The sequence below is a fragment of the Agelaius tricolor genome, unplaced genomic scaffold (genome assembly GCF_023055355.1).
Source record: "Agelaius tricolor isolate 1412-34295 unplaced genomic scaffold, bAgeTri1.0.p SCAF_5, whole genome shotgun sequence".
NCBI lineage: Eukaryota > Metazoa > Chordata > Aves > Passeriformes > Icteridae > Agelaius > Agelaius tricolor.
The window spans coordinates 43,848,381-43,871,235 of NW_027269265.1; the positions used below are offsets into that span (position 1 = coordinate 43,848,381).

At 45.5% G+C, this 22,855-nt stretch overlaps 1 protein-coding gene across 3 annotated transcripts in view; it reads left to right on the forward strand.

Annotated features, from left to right (window-relative positions):
* The first annotated feature begins 454 nt into the window (after window positions 1–454).
* Window positions 455–22,855, forward strand: part of PAMR1 (peptidase domain containing associated with muscle regeneration 1) — a 55,813-nt gene continuing 33,412 nt past the window's right edge. For all 3 annotated transcript variants that reach the window (XM_071427617.1, XM_071427616.1, XM_071427618.1), the window contains exons 1-5: window positions 455–575; window positions 9,169–9,345; window positions 10,084–10,212; window positions 16,040–16,154; window positions 21,479–21,696. In XM_071427617.1, the coding sequence (XP_071283718.1) occupies window positions 503–575; window positions 9,169–9,345; window positions 10,084–10,212; window positions 16,040–16,154; window positions 21,479–21,696 (712 nt within the window). In that variant the 5' untranslated portion in view covers window positions 455–502. The remainder of the gene's footprint in view (window positions 576–9,168; window positions 9,346–10,083; window positions 10,213–16,039; window positions 16,155–21,478; window positions 21,697–22,855) is intronic.

The window sequence follows — 22,855 nt, forward strand, 5'->3', positions numbered from 1 at the left end:
GGGAGTGTGGGACAGGAATCCCTCTCTGCACCCACCCCACACCCTGCCTTGCCACCCCCCGGGATGGATCAGCCCCACGAGCCCAAGGGGAGCAAGGACAAAGTGCCTCCTTCTGGAGATGCCTGCAACTTCAGCTCACCCAGGATGGCTCATAGAGAGACATATCTGCACTTCTCTTTCTCCCCACTTTAAAAGAGCTTTCTTTACATAGGGAAAGCGGCTATCTGTGTTCTGAGCACTGAGCCAATAAAGCCATCACAGAAAGGATCTGTTGCCAGAGTCCAGAAAGGGTTAAGGCAGCAGTTGGAGAGGTTTGGGGTGACGTGTGCTTCTGGACGCCTGAGAAGTCTCTTGAAGGTAGTTCCCCTCTGGTGAGGATGGGAGCGTGCTGAGGTCTGAAATCCGAGATCCCTCGCAGTCTGGAGCTGGTGAGGTCCCAGTAAAAGCTGTTTGCCTGCTTTCCCTTCCCGAGCAGTCACACCGCTGCACTGGCCTGGGCAGCATGGAGCCAGCACCCTGGACACTTGTAGGACTCACTCTTCTCCAGCTCCTGCTCATCTCCTGCTTGCCAAGAGGTACTGTAAGAGAGCGTGTGTGTTCCCGGCATGGTCGAGTGAGCCCCCTTCCTTCAGTGTGGTCAGAGGGGTTTTGATCTCATGCACTGTCATGGAAAGCAGAGAGATCCGCAGGGACAGCAATAATAGAAAGAAAGGGCTCTGCTTTATGTACTTTTTTTCTTGTCAGCATGGAGTGTGTGTGTGTGTGTGTGTGTGTGTAGGTTTACCCAGGAATGATTTTCAGGCAAACTTAATAGCCTTAAAGAGAAACAACTGGCTGAATCTGTTTGCCAATGGCCATTAAGAAAAAGGTATGCAATCACTTTGCTTATTACTTCTTTTATTTTCTCAACACTCAGTGCTACGGAAATGATGATAAAAAGGGGCATTTAAGTCTCTGAATTGTAAAGCGTAATTTGTTTAGTTTGGCAAGACAGAGATTTTCCTCTCCAGCCTCAACACCACGAATGAAGGCAAGGGAGAAAAAAGTGAAGGAAAAAAAGAAAACAAAACCCACACATTGTTTCCAATCTGGGATTTAGCTCTTCCAATATTATTCTCTCGAAGGGGAAGCCTTGTTAAAGCAGAACGATCTTTTTTGTGCTCAAGCCCCATCCCAGTTTCTGCTGAGCCAGCAAGTATTATCTTGATAAGGTTGAGCAAAAAGCATTTACTGTTGAGTGCAAATTTGCTGTAGTTATGGCCACGAACCTGGGCTGTTTACACCTGGAGGTGTCCAGACCTGCTTGCAGCAGCCAGCTGTCAGCATCGTGGGCTGCTTTCTTGGGAGCTGCAGCCCTAAGGACTGGGAGGTGAGGTGCCCTCAAGTCACCCACTCTTGAAGCTGCTGCATATTTCAGCACTGCTGACTCCTCTTACCAGGGGAGCTGTCAGATCTGCAGGCACTCAGATCTCAATGGCTGTGAAGAACTGGTGTCAAGGATGGTGCTTCAGAGGCCCCCTGAGCAGGGGCTGCAGCAGAGAGTCTGCCTCTGCAGTACCCTTCCCTGCCAAACCCTCAGGACACAGGGAATGGGTGATGACCAGGGTCATCTGCCCACCAGGCTGGCCAGCAGCACCTGCAGCCATCCTGGGAGGCTGGCCTCCTGCCAAAGCTCCCCCGGGTCACAAGCACAGAGAGCTTCTCTCCTCCCCTGTGCCAATGCACTGACTTGTCCCTGCAGTGGCCTGTCCCTCAGACACGTGCCCCCTTGCACACTGGCCAGCAAGGTGGCTCCATGGCATGTGCCATGTGCTGGAGTGGCACAGAACTAGCCCTGCCAGTGGCAGAGCATCCCTGGGCGCAGGCTGTGGCTCTCGGGCAGCTGGGTGGGCATAAACCCCTCCTGCTGCAGGGGCAGCATGTCTCTCTCTGACCTGCAGAGTAATCCAGCACTGATCCCTTTGGCAGCAGTGACAAGGGGAGGCAGGAGGAAGGACAGCAATGGCCAGTGGGACACAAGGGCTGTGGGGCTGTGAGCTTTGGAGGGAGGCTGCTGGTTCCCCCAACACCCACTCCTCACACACCAGGAGCAGTGTGGAAGAGCCTGTGGAACACATGGATGTCAGCTGTCCCCCTTGCCCCCTGCCCTTCCTTGCCATGCCTCCCCTGCCCTGCTGCTGGTGGCAGAGCAGCTGCTGGCACTTGCTTGGCACTCAGCGGGCAGCATGAGGGGGCCAGGAGCCCCCTCCAGCCACAGCAGGAGGGGCTCTCAGAGACAGGGGAGCAACTCAGAAGTGCAGTGGCCTTAACATGTCAGGGCAGGTTGGAAAATAGCGTTTTGTCTCCTCCCCACAGATGTATCCAATTTTTATCCATATTTATCACACCCAGTTGCACAGGGCCTGCCTCGAGAGCTGGGGGCAGGAGTCAGGGCGGTCTGGGAATTTACTTTTTGGAATAAACTTGGAGTGCAAGTGACTCATGTTTCCTTAAAAATATATGTGTGTTTTTGTGTGTTTCTGCCTATCTAAACCCTTCCCAACCTCTCTTCCCCTCCCCCTCCAGCCTCTGTCTAGAGAAGTGAAGGCCAGATGCACTCAGACACATCCAGATGCATTCAATCTTAGCAAATGGGTTACTTCAGTTCACATGTTTAGGTTCCTAGCACGGACAAAGGGGAAGAGACTTGCTTTTTATTTTGGAAAAAATGCTGGGGTTACTCGCTTTTGACCCTGAGGTCTCTTCAAGTAGCTCCCAGGAGTCCCTGCAAGCCTGCCAATGCCCAGGATTTTTCTCTCCACCAGCCCTGAAGGACCCCTGACCACCACAGGAGGACGCAGTTGTCAGCAGCAGGACCTCCCTTGGGCATGTGGATGCCCCTCTCCCTCCTGCAAGAACAGGGACATGGTGGGGGGCAAACTGGAAGGAAGGCCACAGGGCAGGGAGGCAAGCCATCAGCAGGGACAGAGGCCTGGCAGACTGAGAGCATCTTCAGTCCTTGGTCAGGGCTGGACTACACACTCCACAGGAGCTGTAAGGACTAAAATTTGAGGAGGGCTGCTGAAGTCTGTGTGGACTGTTTCTATCTGGGCAACGTTTAGCTGCAAGTTCAGTTGTCAACATGTTGCAGAACTCACACCATTACAAGAGGCAAGTCCTCAAGACAGGTCCAGCACCACTCCTCTATGTTTAGGACAAGAGCACATTCTCATGTTATGTGGTCATGAATTAATTTCAATACTGCAGCTGCTTCTTCTCCACAGATTTCCAAACATTCTCTCCTATTGCAGAAGTCTAACATCATCAATGCTGTCACTTACTCAAAAATTCTACATTCATTACCTGTTCCTGTTCCTTGTCTTGCAGCACAGAGAAGACAAATTCTCTTCCTGATCACACTAGTATAATTTTTCTTCCCAGAATAAGATCCTCTGTCTCAGAGAGAATTGAAGTCTGAAGGGTGATGTGGCAACCTCTGAAGAGTCTTAACCTGGCTATTTCTTCCTGTCACAGCTTTTCACAAATAAGCCAAAAGGCCACAGTTCCAATAATAAGATCACAAATGCCAGGTGATAAATACCGAGAAGAAACTAAAGGAGAAGGGTATTTAAAAAAGACAGTCAAATTAGTATGCATTTATTAAGTGGGCAGATTCCACTTAGTATTGTAGATTTCCTCCTGTGTTCCTCCACTGGCTTTGATTTTTTTGAAAATAGAGATCCTTTGTTTTTGCCTCTCCCCACTTGCCACTGTGAGAAAGCACACACTACAGGCAGAAAAGGTTGCTATCTGACTCTGTAGAAGCAGCAGTCTAATTATTCAGCAATGATCTGTGACCATAAAGTAAGCACAGTGAGTAAAGCTAAAACAGGGATGTATTTCAGCTCCTCTTTTAATTAGCCCAGCTGCTGAAAGAGTAATAGGGACATAATTTCTAAAGAGAAGCAAGTGGTTTTAGAGACAGCATTATCCCTTTCATCCTCTTAGCACATCAAAGAGACAAACAGACATAATTTGCACAGTAGTTTATTGGAGGCAAAAAGGTTAACAATAAAGACCTGCATTTTCCTTTATTATTAAGGGTTTGGGGTACATCATTTTCCAAGAGCCCCAGTAAAAGTCTCTTAAAGGGAACATCCCTCTTCCCTTCCAAGGTGTCTTCCTCTTGGCCTCACTGAAATCAAATGGAGAATTTTACTATTCATCACAATGGAGCCACAGTTTCAGCCAGTGCTGCACTCAGAGCATTTCCTGTTGTCAATGTCCACACACCTGAGGCTGTGGGATGAGGCCCAGCTTGCATATCTGTGCAATGGCAGTAGAGCCAAGTAAGAAAGGAGCAGAAAAATGAGATGGAACTAAAGGGTAAGCTGCTACTAGGTTTCATCTCTGTTGAAGCTGTCTTTTCTTTAATGAGAAGTTAAAGAATCCTTTCAGAATTATTACAGAGCTAAACATTCCCTACTAACAGCCTTAGGAAATTGCTCCTTCAAATTCAACTGCTTGTTCCTTTCTTCAAGACAGTAGCTGTTGAGCAGCATGTTGAAAAACAAAGATGAAATCAAACACAAAGGGGCATGTTCTCATCTGTGGAACACAAACTGGTTAAATAATCCCTTCAAAAAGTCATCCTCTATGGACTCAGAGTCGAGAGATGTATCTATCTGTTTGTATCTGGTCTTACTTACACTGCACTGTTACTGCAAATGGCACTTTTCAAAGCAATTTGAAATAATATTTCTTCGAGCTTAAATAGTGTTTGCCAATGTACTGATGGATAAACTGAGGCATGGAAGGATAATTTTCGCAGGATAACAGAATGGACTTGCAGCATAGGAAGTTCCCTCCAAGGACAGATATGGCAAACTGGTTTTTGCTCAATCAGTTGTCTGATCCCTCCACATAGCAGCTACTGTTAGCACAAATACAGGGATGGGAATGGGAAGTCAGGGAGAGGGGGGAGAAAAATGTCCCATCTCAGCAGCAGCAAGGGCTTATATCAGCTTAAAGTGACTGTACTCTAAAAAAATCTTCATTCTTTTAAAGAAGTGGAAGACTCAAGAAATAATTGGTATAATTGGACTTGTTTCAATTCACTTTACTTCTCAGCTACACAGTTTTCCCAGCTCTCGGATCTTCGGAGCAGAAATCCCTTTCCATCTAGCGAGGTATCTATGATATACAAATGCACCATGGCAAAAGACCAGTCAGCTGAAGCTGACATTTCACCATGATGAAGTGGCCTGACCCACCCCTGAGGCAACAATGTTGTTGTGCTTGTGAATCTCTTCCTGAATCACCAAAGCTTTGAGCCTGATCTCAGCCCTGGGCATGAAGGGAGGCAGCAGCATCACTGAGGTGAATTGTTGTTGGACTGACACTGCCAACAAGGAGAACACTGTCTGGAGCATTGCCTCCAACTGGTGTCCCACAAAATCCATCAATGACAGCCTCTAGGATCTGACATGCTGTAGGGATTAGGAGGTCTTGCTAGGTGCAGATGTAGGCAGCAAGCATGACTGCACTGCCATCTGAGCCTGAAAATGTTGATCTCACACCTCAGAATCCTGCTCAGGCTGGACCCAAAGCATCAGGTGAAGTGTTGGGTTGGGCTGTGCCAGCCTTCTGAGCCAAGCAGGTCTTCCCTCCAGCACATGCCCTGGACATTTGTGTGCTTTCCCAACACAGGCATTTCTTGCATGGTTTCCATGGTCTTGAGCTGTTTCCATGTGAGCTGTTTATGCCTGGATTTAATGGGCTTTCCTTCCATCATTAAAATCTCATAAATTAATCCACTGTTTATTTGCCTGTCCAGAGTCTTGTTTGTTCGTTGCAGTTAAATATTTTGCATGGGTTGTCAAGCAGCTTCTTCCGGCTTGTCCCAAAATCAAAGACACAGTCACTGCCTGCAAGCCAGACTGCCTGCTTTGGAAGATTATCAAAGTAAAGCTCACAAAACACCCCACAATTATCTCTGCCACAGCTGGCCGAGGCCTTGCTTTCAGCATTTTACTCAGTCAATAAATCTTCCCCCACTTTTCTCTGCCTCATTCTCTTCTGTTTTGCGGTAATAATGGCCAAGTGTGTGGGGGGGAGCTGCCAGTGGCTGCCCATCCCCAAACACACAAGGGGGAGCAGGGCTATGCCTCTGCCTCCCTGGAGCACAGGCTGAGCTCAGCCACACAAACAAACATTGCTTACACACATAAGTGACTCTCTGCATATCCCTCTTAAACCTCTGAGGCAAAGGTTTTATTTGCCTTTTTTTCAGTAGCCCAGAGGAAAAACAAAAGAGATCCTGCTATTATTAAAGGGATGCATAAACTCTTCAATCATCTTTATTTAAAGAATAGCTACTATGGAACCTCAAAATAATAGATTCCATGATTTCAGTGAAGAAAATCCTAGAAAGGCCACTTAAAAAAATCTCACATCCACATATTTCCTTGTCAAGGCTATATAAATTGCCCAAACTGCAAAAAATGAGAACCTGAAAGGGAATTAAATCACCAGTGAGTCAAAAGATAGTTTTTTAGACATTTTCGTTGTCTAAGCTGAGACAAAAGAAGCGAGCAAAAAGCCTTTCTAGGTGGCAGCAAGTATATTTCTACAATTTTTTAAGGGCCAAGATCAGCGGCTCCCTTCTTAACACTAAACATTACCTCAAGGTCAACTTATTCTACAAATACACACATTTGATCCACCAAGAATAAGTGTGGCCTCTGCTTTTTGGCTCTGTTGTGTACACAAGCTCAACATATGAAAATAAATGTTCATATGCACACATTCACACTCTCTACCTACATGCAAATACATCTGTAATATTTTAGGGAAGAATAGAGTAATTTAGGTTGAAAGGGACCTCTGGATGTCACATGGTCCAGCCCATCTCTCGGTGCTAACTTGAGAGTTGTGTAGCTCACAGCCTTACCTTGCCAGGATGTGAGCTCCTGCAAGGATGGAGACATTCCTTTGTCACCCCAATGTAAGTTTGCCTGTGAGTACTTGCATCATTTTACAGACAAAAAATTCTCTTGAATAGTATATCCACTTTATTAATAGGCTTTAGCAAGCTTGAGATAAATCAGATTTCTATCTTGAGTTAGGAAAATAATGAGAATTTGAAGGATTTGAATGAGAATTTGAAGGATTGAGAGCTTTACAAAAGCTCTGAGTGGTGGGTAGTTATTTATTAGTCAGATTTTAAAGAGTGCTGCTTCAGGAAGGAGTGAGACCCCCACCCCATACACCAGAGACACAGCTATTGTCTGCCTTGTATGGTGAGATGTATCAAACTGAGTGTCAGTTTCACGGAGATAATTAGATGTGTGTAATTAATTTTCTCTGGAATCTGAATCAGATACAATTCATAGATAAAAGGCTTAATTAAAAGGGAATAATAGTCATCGGTTAAGAAGCCCCAGCCTGGCCAGGATGATTGACTGCCATTCTGGAAATTAGAAGGCATGAGTTCAATGCCCCACTCTACCATTGTTTTTCCCTGGGACCTTGAGCAAAGTCACTTCACCTCCCTTGTGCTTCATTTTCCCATCTGGAAACAGAACTTTGTAAAGATCTACAGGCAAAGGGGTCTATAACTGCTGAACAATAAGATTATTTCAATGCAAGATTCCACTGCTGGAATAAAAAACATACAGAATCTTATTGGATGGAAGGAACAGTTTTTCTTTTTGTAATGATTATAGGGGCAGAGAGGGGGGATGGAAAGGTTTCATCACAAACAGCAGCCTCTTTCCTAAACTTAGAGCAGCAGTGGACTCTCCCTGGTCAGTACACCAGGCACAAGGGAAAGGCTCAGCTCTGAGGAGCACAAAGGGCTGCATTTAATTTCCCAGCCAAAGCAGGAAAAAAAAGGAAAAGAAGAAGAAACAGTTTGGTGGTCCTTTTTTATGGAGTCAGTAAAAATCATTAGAGGAGAAGATAAGCTTCCAGCAACCAGGCTTCATGAGGTCATGGAGAGTCAAGTGAGACAGAGCAGCAAGGCTTGGTGGTAGGGAGCTCCAGCAGGCACAGTAATTAGGTTATCAGTGACAATGAAACAAAAAGCCAGTCGTGTGAGAAGGCAGACAGGTACAGGCATGGATGGGAGTGTTTCACCTTAGAGATATATGGCTTGTTTCATGACAAGGCAACCCTGTTACTCAGAGTTTAATACTCAAGGAAAAAGGTTGTTACCTAACCACAATTAAAAAAGAAAAAAGGAAAAAAAAAGAAAGAAGAGGAGGATAGAAGGGGAAAAAAGAGCTAGTCTCATTAAGTTTCCTTCATGTCTCATCTTTCTAGTCTGCTCTCTCTTTTTACTATCAAACTCCATGAAAGCAGTCATCAGGGCTGTCAGCTGCTTAGAAGGCATGCTGACAGCTCTGTGCACTCCTTGGATCTCTCTTTGTAGAATTTAGACAGCACACTGGTGGAGAAAGACAGGATCTGCACTTACTGTGGCAGTCCTGAGTCACAGTCTGAGGTTGTTTCTTAAAAGGGTACTTCCAGCATAGCTTAGATATCATATGAGGTTATGCTAAATAATAAAAAGATTACCATATTAGAAATGCCAGGCAAAATGAACCTTTAAAAATAACAAAAAAAATCTTGTTTCCTTTGACAGTGAAGTCAAATGTAACAACATGTGCTTCTGGGTGAAAATAGGGAGTAAAACCAGCTAAAATCCAACTTTAAAAATGGCCTTTTCTGGTGGGCCCCCTAGTTTTCAAGAATAGCAAATTCACAAGCAGAAATACAACCAAAACATGCTATCATAGTTAAAATAATCTGTGCTATAGATGATGCTTTAAATCAGTCCTGCAATCTGAAGAAACTTTCTCATATGATATCATCTTCTGTGTTTTCTTAAAGCTATTTTTCTCACCACAGAAGTGGGCAGGCCTTGCAGAGAAAGTGAACATATTCCTTCCCTCTGTCTGTTTGCTTCCCCTGGCTGGCACTGTGAAACTCCTGTGTGTTCCTTAGACATGCAAACCATGCTGACATTTCAGGTGCATGTTGCCGCGTAGTTTGGGTGTTTCTGGGCTGAAGACCTTGGCCAGCCTCATGGCATCCATGATCTGATAAACCACTGGACAACAGATCCCGCCAGTCTTCATCAGATAATGGATTGTTTCTGTGTGTCCTCCTCTCTGTTCCCTGCAGAGTACACAGTGATCAATGAAAACTGCCCAGGAGCTGAGTGGAATATCATGTGTCGGGAGTGCTGTGAATACGACCAAATCGAGTGCATCTGTCCAGGACAGAAAGAAAGAGTGGGCTACACCATTCCCTGCTGCAGGAATGAGGATAACGAGTGTGACTCCTGCTTAATCCACCCAGGTATGTTTGTGGCCATGCTGTGCTCACACCAAATCTTTGGCCAAGGCATCATGGCAGGTGCTGGGCAGGGCAGTGGTGAACAAGCACATCTCACTGAGACATGGGATTGTCCTGCATTTCCTTCATCTGCCAGCTGACAGCAGCAAGACACTTGGCAAGGCTCCCCCGAAGCAGGTAGCATCACTTGCCAAAAAACCCAACACTTTCTACTAGCAGTGTTGTCAGGATGTCTTGGGCAGGCTTGGAAGCTGCCAAAGGGTGACACGATAGCTGGCTTCACACCAGGAGTGTTTTAGTGGTACTCTTGGTTGATTTGCTTCCCCAAAACAAAAAAGGAGAGATAACTTGGAAGTCCGACAAGCAAGGTGGAAAAAGAAAAGTGAAATGTGATAGGAGGAGAGAGCAGGAGGAGCTAGGACCAGTTTAGAAGTCATCAGAATCATTTAGGCTGGGCCCAAGTTGCATCAGCACACACATTCAGATACTGAGAGAGGCGTTTACACTTGGAGCAATGAGATTTAGAGGTTTGGGCAAGTCAGACCAGGAGTTTGGTTCCAAATCTCAGAGTCTGAGCTGCCTAGGGCGTAGAGGTTGGGTATGGTTCCCAGCGGGAGAGCTGTCAGCACCTCTGCAATTAACAACGTCATTGGCATTTTCTGTGGAAAAGACAGACACTGCTCCTCTTCCCACAGGACAATCCACCTTGGCTTTCATCTAACACTGTGGCTCTCTTTTTAGGCTGCACCATCTTTGAGAACTGCAAGTCCTGTCGCAATGGCTCCTGGGGAGGGACACTCGACGACTTCTACATCAAGGGAATCTACTGTGCAGAGTGCAGAGCTGGCTGGTATGGAGGGGACTGCATGAGTAAGTGTCCTGCACAGGCAGGGAGGGATGGCAGGGACAGGGAGTGGTGGGACAGAGCCAGGGCTCTGCTGTGCCTTTCCAGCTATTCCTGCACAGCGACTCTTGCAAAGGCCACGAGCAGGAGAAGGCAAACACAACCAGGCAGTAAGCAGATCTACAATTAGGAAAAAACTTCTCTCCTAGTGCTTGTTTGAGAGGAATTGGACTGGGCCTCATGTCATGGTGGATTAGAACCCTACTAAATGTCTGTTTGGGTTTGGTTTATTTTAAAACTTTAACTACCGTGACTCCGGAAATCTTCTGTAATCTGGATTTCTTGGACTCACGTCATTATAGCCCCTGAGCATAAGCATAAACATTTACAAGGGCAACAGCTTTATCAAAAAGAGCTTACCCTCTGTCCTCCTTCAAGCCCTGCCAGCCCCAAGGATATCCCAGGGTTTCCTTCCTCTGCCACACATCTTCAACACACTTCAAGGTGCCTCTAGAAAACACTGTCTTGTAACTTCTGATTATGTCACAACAATGAATGTTTCAGGCCCCAGCAGCAATATCTAAAGGTTTTGTTCCTGACAGTGTACAAAAGCTCCGGCTTTTTAGTTTGCTAAATTGTTAATCCCAATTCTGTCTTTCAATAATGAATTCCATCAGCTAACTGTGTAATGTTTAAGACTGGTATTTCCTTCACCAATTTCCCACCAGTGAAGGTGAAGCTCTCTTTCCATTTTTATTGACTGTCTCTTTGTTCATATTTCACTGGAAGGGATAAAAGCAGAGTCTGCTTTCCCTACTCTGTTCTGTCTATTGGGCTATATACCTTAGGCTTGTGTGCTCTTAGTCATTGATTTTAAAGCAACAATTTAACTTGCTTTCACAACACTGCCCATGACCATTCAGGAGGTGAAAGCATATAAAATAAAATCATTGCTTCAAATAGCAGAATGTGGGGAATCAACATGCTTCAGCAACAGACCTATCTCAACTTTGAGGCTTTGGAAGTTGATCAACTGAGTCCCCTGCTGTTTACGGTGTGATATCTGAGAACACTTTAAAGTCCCATTTCCTCTAGGTGCACGCTAGAGCTTCTCTGGAATTTTCTTTAAAAGAAGAGCCAAGAAATAGTCATTAGCTCATCTAATTTTTCCTCCATCTGCCTGAATATATTGGTTGCCCACAGTATATTTCTGTTTATTCTTCCCACTTGTGAAGCAAACACACCTTCACACAGAGGTCTATTTGGATATTTCTGCAGTACTGAAATTTTGGACAGCTTTGTCTTATAACGTTTTTCTTACTACTTGCTCTTTTAAGGGACCCAGTGTGACACTGAGGCTGTGTTCTCTTTCATGTGGTTCTGTGGTGGGGTGAGGTGGGGTAGGAAGGTCAGACAGTGCTGTTGTCTCTTCCATTCTTACATGGGGACACAGAGAATAGTTGTGACGCCAGCACATCCTGAGCTCCCCTTTTGTGGCTATCTCAATTTTGGCCTTGATGGTAGGCTCAGGCATGGAGAAAACCGCGTGTCTGGAAAGCAGCCCATAACCATGATGGGTGCCGGATGCCGGACTGCGCCTCTCGGCGATGTGGCTTTGGGTCTGGAGGGCGGCCAGCAGTAGCCTTGGAATGCCCGCAGGCACAGGCTGCAGGAGCCGTGGATGTGCTAGCACACCTCAGCTGGGAGAGCACAGGAGGAGCCATCTCTCTTTGGTACCTGCATACGGCATCACAGCTCAAACTTTGCAGCCAGCCCTCGGTGCCTCTCCAGCGGCAGAGGGCCAAGAAATCCCAGAATTACAAAGAAGCGCCAGCACGGTAATAGCGGGATGTAAAAAATCTGCCTCCTCCGTCCTACACTGCCAAGGCCAGCGCTGCCGGGCACGGCGTGGCCCTTGCGGGCGGGGGGCGGGCGGCAGCTCCCGCCGGGCTCTGTCTCCCTCTCGCGGGGCCGCCGGGCGTTGCCACCGTGCGCGCCTGCAGGGCCGGGCCGGGCCGGGCCGGCGGGGAGGGCGAGCGCCGCTCCAGCCGCAACCCTGCCCTGCCGTGCTGAGGCAGCGCCCCGGGCCCGGCGCGCCCGGCCCGGCGGGCACTGCAGCCCCGGCCGCCACGGGCCCCGCAGGCACCGGCAGCGGCCCGCACGGGCGGTAGGGGGCGGCCGGGGGCCCGCGGAGGCCGCGCCGTGAGGCCCCGGTCATCCCGCGGGATGGGTGCCGGGAGGGGAGCGCGGGGCATGCGGGGGATCTGCGGGCAGGATCAGTGCCTGTACGCGGCGGGGGGAGCGGTGGGGCACGGTCTGGATACCTACGGGGGAACAGTGAGGCCCAGCCCGCCGCAGCGCTCCAGGGGCTGAGAGCATTGGCCAGCGCAGGGTGAGCCCCCGGGAGGGATCTGTCGGAACTGCCAGCAAAAGTAGCGAGGATAGAGGGCCATGGCAAGGAAGAAGTACCACGGACTGGCCCATGGGTCTGTCCGGTTTGTAGTATCTGCTGGCATAGCTGGAAACATGGGTATGGCTGAAAACCCCCCAAAGGATACCAGATCATTTGGTAAAAACATAAATTACATAGGGTAGGCCAATGAAGTACTATTAGGAAATAAGCACACTGACTAGATTTAATTGGGTGCTAGGATATTTCCTAATGGGACTTCTCTTGGATTGAATCATCATGACCCAAGAGGCACATCAGGCTCTGAAACCGGAAGAAAACCAACCCTGCAGAACTCTTTCCTCTGTACCCTGAACTCCAACAGTTTTTGCCAGCCCCAAGTTGTAATGTCACTTCAAGGCACATGCTCCATCAAAGCAGGGGAGAAAGTGGTGTTTTCTAACAGCTGTTCTCAGCTCTGCTGTCCAAATGTGGACCCGGTGCCAGACAAGAGTACTTGTAGTTTTTGAAACTTTCTGAACGTTACTGTTTCACATAATACTGGTGACCAGCAACCAACAGGAAGCAACAAGTCGTGACAAGTGACAGCTGCCTTCCCATATCAGCCTGTTTCTGAATAGCAGAAACCTTTCTACTGTCTTTCTCCTCTTTTCAGTCATCCTGACTTTTGAAGGAGCCTCACATCTGAGATGCAGCACTCAAACAGATGATAATGTGTTCTTACCAAAGGTCGTCTCAGGACCTCTCCCTCCATAGACCCATGGGTCTCTGTGGGCTACAACTCAGAGGTCTCCTGAATTTTTTTTATTCTCTGCTAGTAACAAGCCTTGGAGGAAATCTTACTGTGGCCCTGAAAGCTGCCTTTTTTTCAGGAACAGGAACGGAACAAGGATGTTGATACTCTGCCAAAGTGGTTTATTTTTTTGTAAATGAGGCAGAATTTGCCAGCATTTGTGTTTATGATGTAAATTATTTTTGAGGGCTTTCCAGGTCTCCTGCAGATTTAGAATAGGAAGAGAAAAGACTCCTTTTGATCAACATATGATTGAACTGTTGGTCTGGGGAGTCAGCCTAACTTCTGCTAGAAGCGCTGGAGATTAAAGAGCACAGATTTGATGTGATCGCAAAGGTGCTTCGTGCAGAGAAGGGTGGGAGCAAACCTGAGAACGTTCTTTTGGAGAGGGTCACTGAATGGCTCCTCTTTAGTCTCTGGACCACCTGCTTTGCTGGCCAAACCTACTTCCTCGGCGCCAGTGTTCAGAGAGTTCAGGCTGTACCACAGCAAACAGAGAAGTGTGTTTAGTATGCTGTGCATACAAGTATCTCTTTGCACCAGTTCTTTGGCTTTCCTTTGTTAAAGGCATCGAAAACTCAAAAGCCCTTCAGGACGAAAGGGAAACTTTCTTTGAGGTGGTCCAAGCCCCCTGTCAAACCCTCTGAAGATTTCTAGCAGCTTTGTCCCAGGTTGTTTTTGAGGCAGGAGCCAATGGCAGCACAAGGGCCTGTTTCTTGCTGTGGGAAGGAGCATTATCATTTTCACCACAGCAGATCCTGCTGTACTCATTGAATCCTAATGTGGTTGCTGGGCACACTCATTAATCCTTGCCTTTTACAGAGGGAACTGAGCGAGCCACAGAAGAGGATGAAACACTTTTGAGGAACTCTTCTGAGCGGGATTTCTGTTTCCTTGGGTCCTGCTTAATTAAGGGTAACCGAGGGTAAATGAACAAAGGGTATTTCATTTGAGCAACACTTTCTTAAGAAGAAAGAGGGGGAATTGACCTGCAGTCTTCATGTTTCCCCATAGACCAGATGCAGCAGGATTGATTTCCAGACACTATGATCAATGGGAACCACAGATGCTCAGTACTTCACCAAATCAGGTCACTGTCACCCTTTCTCCCTTGGGAAGGAAGGGCCCGGAGGCGAGTGTTAAAACCCTCTGTTTCAGTCGGAAACATTCATCCTGCGTTACTGGTTAAAAGCTTAGGGTTACTCTAGGGAAACAGACGGAAGCAGCAGAGCTTTCTGTTAGACTGAAGAGGTAAAAAGAAGTGAGAGAATTGCTGTGGAGGTCTTTTGGGTCATTCAACTTTTTGCTTATCCTCATCTGCGGTGTGTAGGCTCTTCTGATTAGGTGACACTGTTAGACTGAATTGCAATTTTTGTCTTGCAGATACAGCCTCATACTACAGCAAAGCAACAGAAGGCTTACCAGGGGAGGTAGCCATGTGCAAGACTCCACTCAGAAAGATGTAGCCAGGAAAGTAGGAACTGAAAAATTAGCTCTGTCTGATACATAGTGACTTAACTGTGCATTTTGCTAGGACATGCATGTGCAGATCACAGTAAGCTCTGAAAAAAGTCACTAAACAACTTTGAATCTTCCACAGAGGAAAATATAATTAACCATATTTTATAGCTGGGGAAAAGGGAGAGGTTACGGAAGGTGAGAGAACTCTCTGGGCTAAAAATGTTCAGCATTCAAGATGAGGAATTAGGACAACTATCCCTGGACAGATGCCTAGGGACAGCTGCAGGATTTTCATGAAAAGATATTGCTCCCCCGGTGTGACCTTTGCTGTTTGTTCAGCTCATTGTCCTCTGATGGTTTTCTTAGATTGGGCACAAGTGACTGGAGCACTTCATTTTATCCTGATGGTGCTGAAGTACATTCCATAGTATGGTGAAAAACTGAGAGCGGCACAGGCAGAGTGGAACAACACTAGAGGAAGGATAAGAATGAACCTGAAAGAAGAGATAAGGGCTGTATATTCTATATGTGTCACACTGAGTCATCAGTGTCACGCTGATGATAGGAGGAGCTGTGATGTTTATATATCTTCATTGGCACGGTGGCATTAACATGCAAGGATGATGTAGTGAATCCTGAGGACAAACTTGTCCTCTACAAATATATCAGCTCTTTTTCCTCCTAGAGTCTCCTTATGAGGGACTAGCAACTATGACGTTGGGTGCAACAGATTTTTTCTCTCATTCTTTTGCTTGAGCTAATTCAGGTGTTCGTTGTAGTTGTGTCACTTTCCCACCAGCTTCCTCAGTTTCAATGGTTGCAAATGTCAGCATGGACTCCATCAAAACTGTTCTGAGCTGGAGCATCAGCCAGGTGTGTAGGTGGGCTAATTAACAGAGAGGCAAAAACTGCAAGAAATGGTTTCATGAAGTTGCATTGCAAACCAGGGAGAAGCCATCAACTGCAATTTTCCTAGGGGTACTCTTAGCCTAGACAATACTCCAATATAGTCATAACTCTTTACAGCCATTGTGTGGCTGTCCCAGTATTTTATACACTGCCTTGTAAGAAAGAGTGTATCTTCCTAAGCCACCCTGTCATCCCCTTCTGGTGTTATTTCTACTTATATTTTCTTCAAATGTCTCTTGAAGGTCCTTCACACAATTTTTTTTCTTCTTTTTCTCCCCAGGGTGTGGGCAGGTTCTTCGGGCCTCCAGAGGTCAGATTTTGCTGGAGGGTTACCCACTGAATGCACGATGTGAATGGACAATCCATGTTCAAGCTGGATTTAACATTGAGTTAAGGTGCGTCCTGCTGACTTTTAGCCAGCTCTGATTTCAGGTGGACATTGGGGTGTGTGGGTAACCAAGAGTCAAAGAGAGTCAGCAGCTGTGAGCCCTGGGGCAGTGAAGGTATAGCAACCACTTTGCTTTTGGTACCACAGCTCTTTCCCCTGGTCTGGCTTGTGATGGACAGGCTCTGGACAGATTAGTGCTGTGTTTTCAATTCCCATTTAGGACAGATAGATGCTGAGGAGAGTTTCTCAGGCATTGGGCACAATGTGTCTCTTTAGAGGTGTTTTCAAGACCTTGACAGCAAAGCACCCAATATTTTCTGAACTAAGCTGTACCAGGCTGAACTAAGACATTCTTTGAAGAAAAGATATAAGAATGTTTTAATATAATGTCTCATGCAAGGAGAGAGTTGCCCATGAGTTCTACCTTGCATTTAGCCTTCATTTTCCCTCTTTTTTTTTTTTTCCACTGTTTTCACCAACCATGTTTTCTATCAGCCTCAGTTATTCCTCTCACCATTCCTATGCTTGGAGGATGTGATTTGTTCTCCTCCAAGTCATAGAATCATAGAATCACAGAATTAACTAGGTTGGAAAAGACCTTTGAGAAGATCGAGTCCAGCCTGTGACCTAACACTACTTTATCAGCTAAATCATGACACTCACTGCCACATCCAGTCTTTTTTTCAACACCTTCAGGGATGGTGACTCCACCTCCCATTCCAATGCCCCATCACTCTTTCAGTGATTAATTTTTTCCTAATGTCTAGCCTAAACTTCCACTCACACAGCCTGAGTCCTATTGTCCTCTCATTGCTCTTCTGAGCTGTGTATGCTTGGACCTGTTAACCAACCCCTAATGCCTCAAGCTCACAGTTCCTGCCTAGTGCAGGAGAGCCTCTTGTTGGGGTAATTAATAATGTTTCCAAATGTACACAGCAGGGTGCTCACACATGGAGCGGGGGCGGGGGGAAGGATGGCAGGGGATGGAAACAAACTAGCTAATGTAATAAAAAGAATAGCTTCACACTTCACATCAATATTTCACCGACTTTGGAGCCCAGACAAAAGAACTATGCTAGATACATAAACAGTTAAAATACGTTTAAACAGTTTAAATATGTTTGAAGAGAAACTTAATGGGAGGAAGAACAACAAATCAGTTGAAAAGAGCTTGTGGTTTTCCCACACTAATGCACTTTTTTCAGACCTGCAGATGCAAGCCTGTTGTGTAGTTATGAGCTGTTATTGCCTAGATAGCATTGTGTAGAAGACACAGGAAGAATGCTGTGAGGAAGAGTGTTCTGTGCACATGACACAACTTTGCATCAGTGTCAGTCAGCATGGATTGTGCCTGCCTTCTTTTTAAGAGATATTGTTGGTGAGGTGTATGATTTGCACAGCCCAAGCTTAGGGAGGTGATATTTTTCTACATTTCTGAAAAGGGCTTTGTTAATTGGGAGGCTTAAAAAGTTCTTTAAGAGCTACAGGTATCACCCTGTCTTTGCTGTTGTGGGGATGGATGTGTGAGAGTGGAAATGGATCCTGTGCATGCATGTAATTATTGAATTACATGCAGAGACCTATCTCTGAGTGAAGTTTTACAGCCAGATGGCATCAGGCACAAGATGCAAGAAGGGGACCAGAGGTTATTTTAACAAAGAACACTATATTGAAGAGCAGAACTTGCTGTGGCTGCACAAAGGAGACTCTACTCTGTTTTCAAAGCAGTAGAATGGGGAGTGCTGTAGTTAACAGATGTACTAACTCTTTGGAGAAATCAGACTTCCACTCTTGACCCTGAGGGCCACCCACATGCAGACTTGGAAGACATGTCACATGAGATCCATACAGTTCACTGTATGGTTCACAGTTCACTGTTCAACTTTGCTGTTACAGAAAAAGGAAAACTTTAATACAAGAATGCCTTTCTCTTCCTTGCTATGTCCATCCTTCCTTCCTGCAATCGAATAAACATAATACTAGGTATCACCCTGATGTGAAATAATGTTACATTTCAACTGTGAAGGAGTCCAAGAGGGAAGCCTGAACTACCAAACTTCTGTTGTCAGCACCTAATTTATCTGAGCTGGCTAACGTTGGAGAATCCTAAAGCCCTTTGCCTAGCCTGATGATGAGTCTAATGTCTGAATGCCTAGAAATCTCAGCAGATGACATAGCACTCCCAGTGAAAGATCAGGAACTCTCCTGAAAGTCCACACTTAACCCTGCCACCCTGCAAGTCCTGCAGGAGTCATAGAGGAAACCTTCTTGGCAAAGATGGAACAGGAGGTCCTCACAGCAGGTAACCCTGTAGTGTGTTGTGAGTCAGTTGACATCTTCAAGATGCACCACCTCAGAGCTGTCCATTGAGGTATTTCAGCAGTTAGATATTGTGGAAAACATGTACATTTAATCTAAAACTTCACCTTTAGGCTACTCCTACACAGAAGGGCAGGTTTACCTAAGCTAAGCAACAGAGCTTGCCTCCTGGGTCTGCCATCCATGTTTCCTTCACTGTATTTTCATATAAACGTGCTGATCCCCTCTGTGGGTGGTAACTGCTTAGAGCTGTAATGCACAGCCAACACTGTGCTGAATCAGCACAACTGCCAACAAAAGAACTCCTTTTTTCATTCTCTCTGTGCACAAATCCTGTTTGCTGCCACTCTGGCTTGCAAGGGCAGGGATGGGGACAGGGTGATACAGAAGGCGAATAAAGTGGTTGTCTTTGCTTACATAGGGCAAGAAGAGTAAAACTCCCAGGAGCACAGATAAATCTTCCCTTGCTTTAAGCTGTGCCATGCAGTCCTTTGGGGGTTGGCTCAGTAGAGTTGTTTTGATAAATAGTGTCCATGTTGTGGTGGTAGTTAGTTTTCTCTGCTTTGTTTTGCCAGCCTTGGGGTTTTTTTTTTGGGTTGTGATGTACAGGCTCCCTCAGCCTGAGTCATGTCAAGGATGTCGTATCACAGTGGAAGTAGTTCACAACTTCCAATTATTGTCTTTAGTGCCTCAGCAGAGGCACAGTTTTAAATATGTCCTTTGGCTAGAAGCTTTCCTCAGATGGGTTGGCCAATGTGTCCGCTGCAGCCACTGATGAAATCAAGACAATACTTTTCATTTCATTTTATATCTGATGACCTGCAGCACAAAATTAGCATGCTGAGTTTTATAATATCCAAGAGAATTATGATATAATTACGCTTTCACTGGTGAGGAAACTGAGGTCTGTTGAATTGTGTGTACCTGAGGCTTAAACAGCAATAGACCTCACGGTCTGTAAAGGGTCCTGTCAGCTGGGCCATGGCCAAGAGGTTTTTAAAAGCTTTGGCAGGTTTCCTGACCTGCCAATTCTGAGTCTTAATCACAGGATCCCATGTCGTCAGTACAGTGTATCTGCTTCTTTGCCAAGTTAAATAAAATGCAAGTCAGAACTCCTATGCCTTTCACATTTTCCACTCTGTTGTCATCATTTTTTGAAACAGAGAAAGCAAACAATTAAAACCAGTATTCTGTGTATGAATCTTTCATTCCCTGTGCCTATGTCTTGATATTCTTTGTTCAGGGACACGCATCAAGAGACAGTTTACCTTTACATCTATACATAATACTGGGCATTCCAGAAATTTTCCTTCTGTATTTGCACACATACTTAATTTTAATCAGAAATGTACCAGTTCAGAAAACCAGAAAGTATTTTTAGGATTGGGCCAGGATAAACTGTAGCCTGATAAGTGTTACAAATATGAATGGGTTAATTTGTATTGCTCTGTAACTTCCATAAGGGTAGATCCCTGGGGTATGTTTCACCAGTGAAAGAAGGTTTGAAAATGTAGTGTATAACCTGATACGTGTGAGGATGTCTCTGACAGACCTGACAGAACTAGAATTCAACTCATGCATTTTATGCAAAGCAAAGTTGAATTATTTCTCTCTAATGCATATTTAAAGCAGATATTTTGTTTTTTCTTCTACATTCCATCAGATGATTTAAAAAAATTAGGGGCTCTACTCCATTGGTGCAGCTTCCTACAACTGCTCAGCCATTTCTCTGTAGGTAGTGTACTCCTGATGTTCAAAAATCAGCCATGTAACCTGAACAAAGGTGACTGAGTGAAGAGGCCTCTTAAGTCAGCTCATGAGTTGTCAAGGGAAGGTAGAGGAACATGGAGCCCTCCTTAACATGGGCGCCTGAGTCTCAAGATAAGGATAGTATGAAACAGGCTCCAGAATTCTCTTCCCTTCAGACTGTGAGGTCCAGGAGCAGATCCAAAATTTGTCTCACCTCTTTGGTGTGAAAATGCAGTCTTTGCAAACCGCGAGGCCCACACTGGAATAGGCAATGTGGGGGATACAGCCTCATCCTAAATACACATCTGCAGTGTTAGGAGTCTTCAGGAAGATGGAGTACATAATGATTTTCATTTTTAAAATATCCTGCTGAACAGTTAGTAGCACAGCCTCTCCCAGGTCCATTTCTCCTTTTCCTGCTGTACCAAGGCTGAGCCCAGCCCCCTGACCATTGCACATTCTCCAGAGGCACTATGGTGTTGCTCCTTCTGTTTCTCGTTCATATTCTGGTGGGGTGCTTTGGCTCTGTGCCCACCTGAATTCCAGTGGCAGCATATAGCATGGCTGTTAATGAACAAAAGCCTTGCACAGTGGCTGGATCGAAGCTAGGAAAGGACAGACATTGTGGGAAAAGGCTTTAAGTATTTCCCTTCTGCACTAATTCCTGTGCCTTATTTCTGCTCTCAAAAGACAGGCAAGTGCCACACATTGGGGATTTACTACCATTTTGCTTTCTAATGCAAAACGTGCTCTAGTATTTTGATTCTGTTTCTGTGGCTGTTTCTGCTTCTGTTACATACCCAAGCTCTCCTTGTATCCCTAATTGCTGACTTCTGAATGTAGATAGCTTTTGAACCTTGTTATTTTATACTGTACCTTTCAGTACTTAGAACTTTATTTAGGCCAAATAGAACATTTTTTAGTGAACAATGACAGTAGAAATATACCCTCTGCAGTGCCTGACCCTGGATGAAAGTTCTGACATTGTATTATGGTTAGGGACCTAATGCACATGTATAGACTGTATGACTTCAACTTGGACTTCACTGTTCTGATACTTGTATGTTCTCATGGAGCAACTGTATAGAGCTGAGCCAGCTTCTAGGGGTCATGATGCAAAAATTGAGATGAGTGAGGGGTCTTTGTGTGGTTAAGGGCATGTTGATTCACTGAGGGGGTAGGCCCTAACTACCTAAATGCCCAAATAAATAGTATTCAAGGTACCCAGGTAAGCAGTCTGATTGTTTGTTCTTGTTCCCCAAGATTTTCCATGCTGAGCCTGGAGTTTGATTATATGTGCCAGTATGACTATGTGGAGATTCGTGATGGGGACAATTTGGACAGTCGAATAATAAAGAAATTCTGTGGAAATGAGAGGCCACCTCCCATCCGAAGCACTGGGTCTTCACTCCATGTCTTCTTCCAGTCTGATGGATCCAAGAACTTTGATGGATTTCATGCTGTCTTTGAAGAAATTACAGGTAACCTAGTCTAAAAGTGGAGCATGCCACTCATTCTCATTAATTCAATTTCACTAATCTCTTTGCCTGTTTTGCTTCATTAAAAACTTTCATGCTGTGTTGCCAACAGCAACTTACATAAAGTCAGTATGGGGAAGATTCAAAAGCTGTCAGATGGCATGTGAATGTGAGGCTCTTCTAAAAAAGACTGAATTCCTTCTACTTGTGTGAAGAACAAGCACATCAGCCAGCAGAGAAAAGCTGCTGTTTTGTGTGACTTTTCTGTTTGAATTGAAGAACTAAGAGCACAGAGGAAGTAGAGGAAGGGACATGTGTATCTGCAGTGGCAGAACTGCTCAATGCTGTATGCAGGGGCAGAGTCATTGTCTCAAGCAGCAAAAACCTGATGCAAAGTCTCATAGATAGTTCAGTGAAAATGCCCTGACAGAACTCTTGTGTTGGCTCATGTACCATTAGGAATTAAAAAACCCCAACCAACCAAGACCAAAACAAACAAAAAAGTGTGTACACAGAACAAATTATTTTCTTTAAGAAAAAAATGAAGAGGCGTTTCCCATTCTGTGATGATCTCAGTCTTATGAATGACAGAAGTGGGGCTCCAGAATTACTGGTTTCATTACTACTCAGTGCTTCAGTCCCCTACCTTGCTTTCCATAGTTTCAAAATAGCACTGAAAGTGTAGCTAGCTTGTCATTTTGCCATTGGATTTGCAGCAGCCTCCACGCTCATCCTGGATCTTCCTTATTTAGCTATGTAAGGAATTTTTGGTCAAATCTATCTACAGAACTCCTGGCACAGAAGACTAATCAGACTGTGCTGTTTTGCCATAGATAAACCCTGCAGGATCTATGACTCACCATAACTTGCTTTCTGTACACCCTGGTGACCCACATTTCATGAGGTCATCCAGGGTATATATGGCTCAGGAAATTTAGTTGGTTTATATAACCCTTACATAAATACACAAACCTAGCTCTTAACAATGATCAGAGGTGTATCTAGCAATATGAAATGTTCATACTTCTGGATGTAGCTCCTATGCCATTTCTCAGCCTGCCCTGCTCTTCAAATGTCACCTTTAGTACCTGTTAGCTATTGATAGTTTGCCTGGGCTTACAGCAGCAGAGGTGATATAGAACAAATGAGTGTGGCGTGGGCT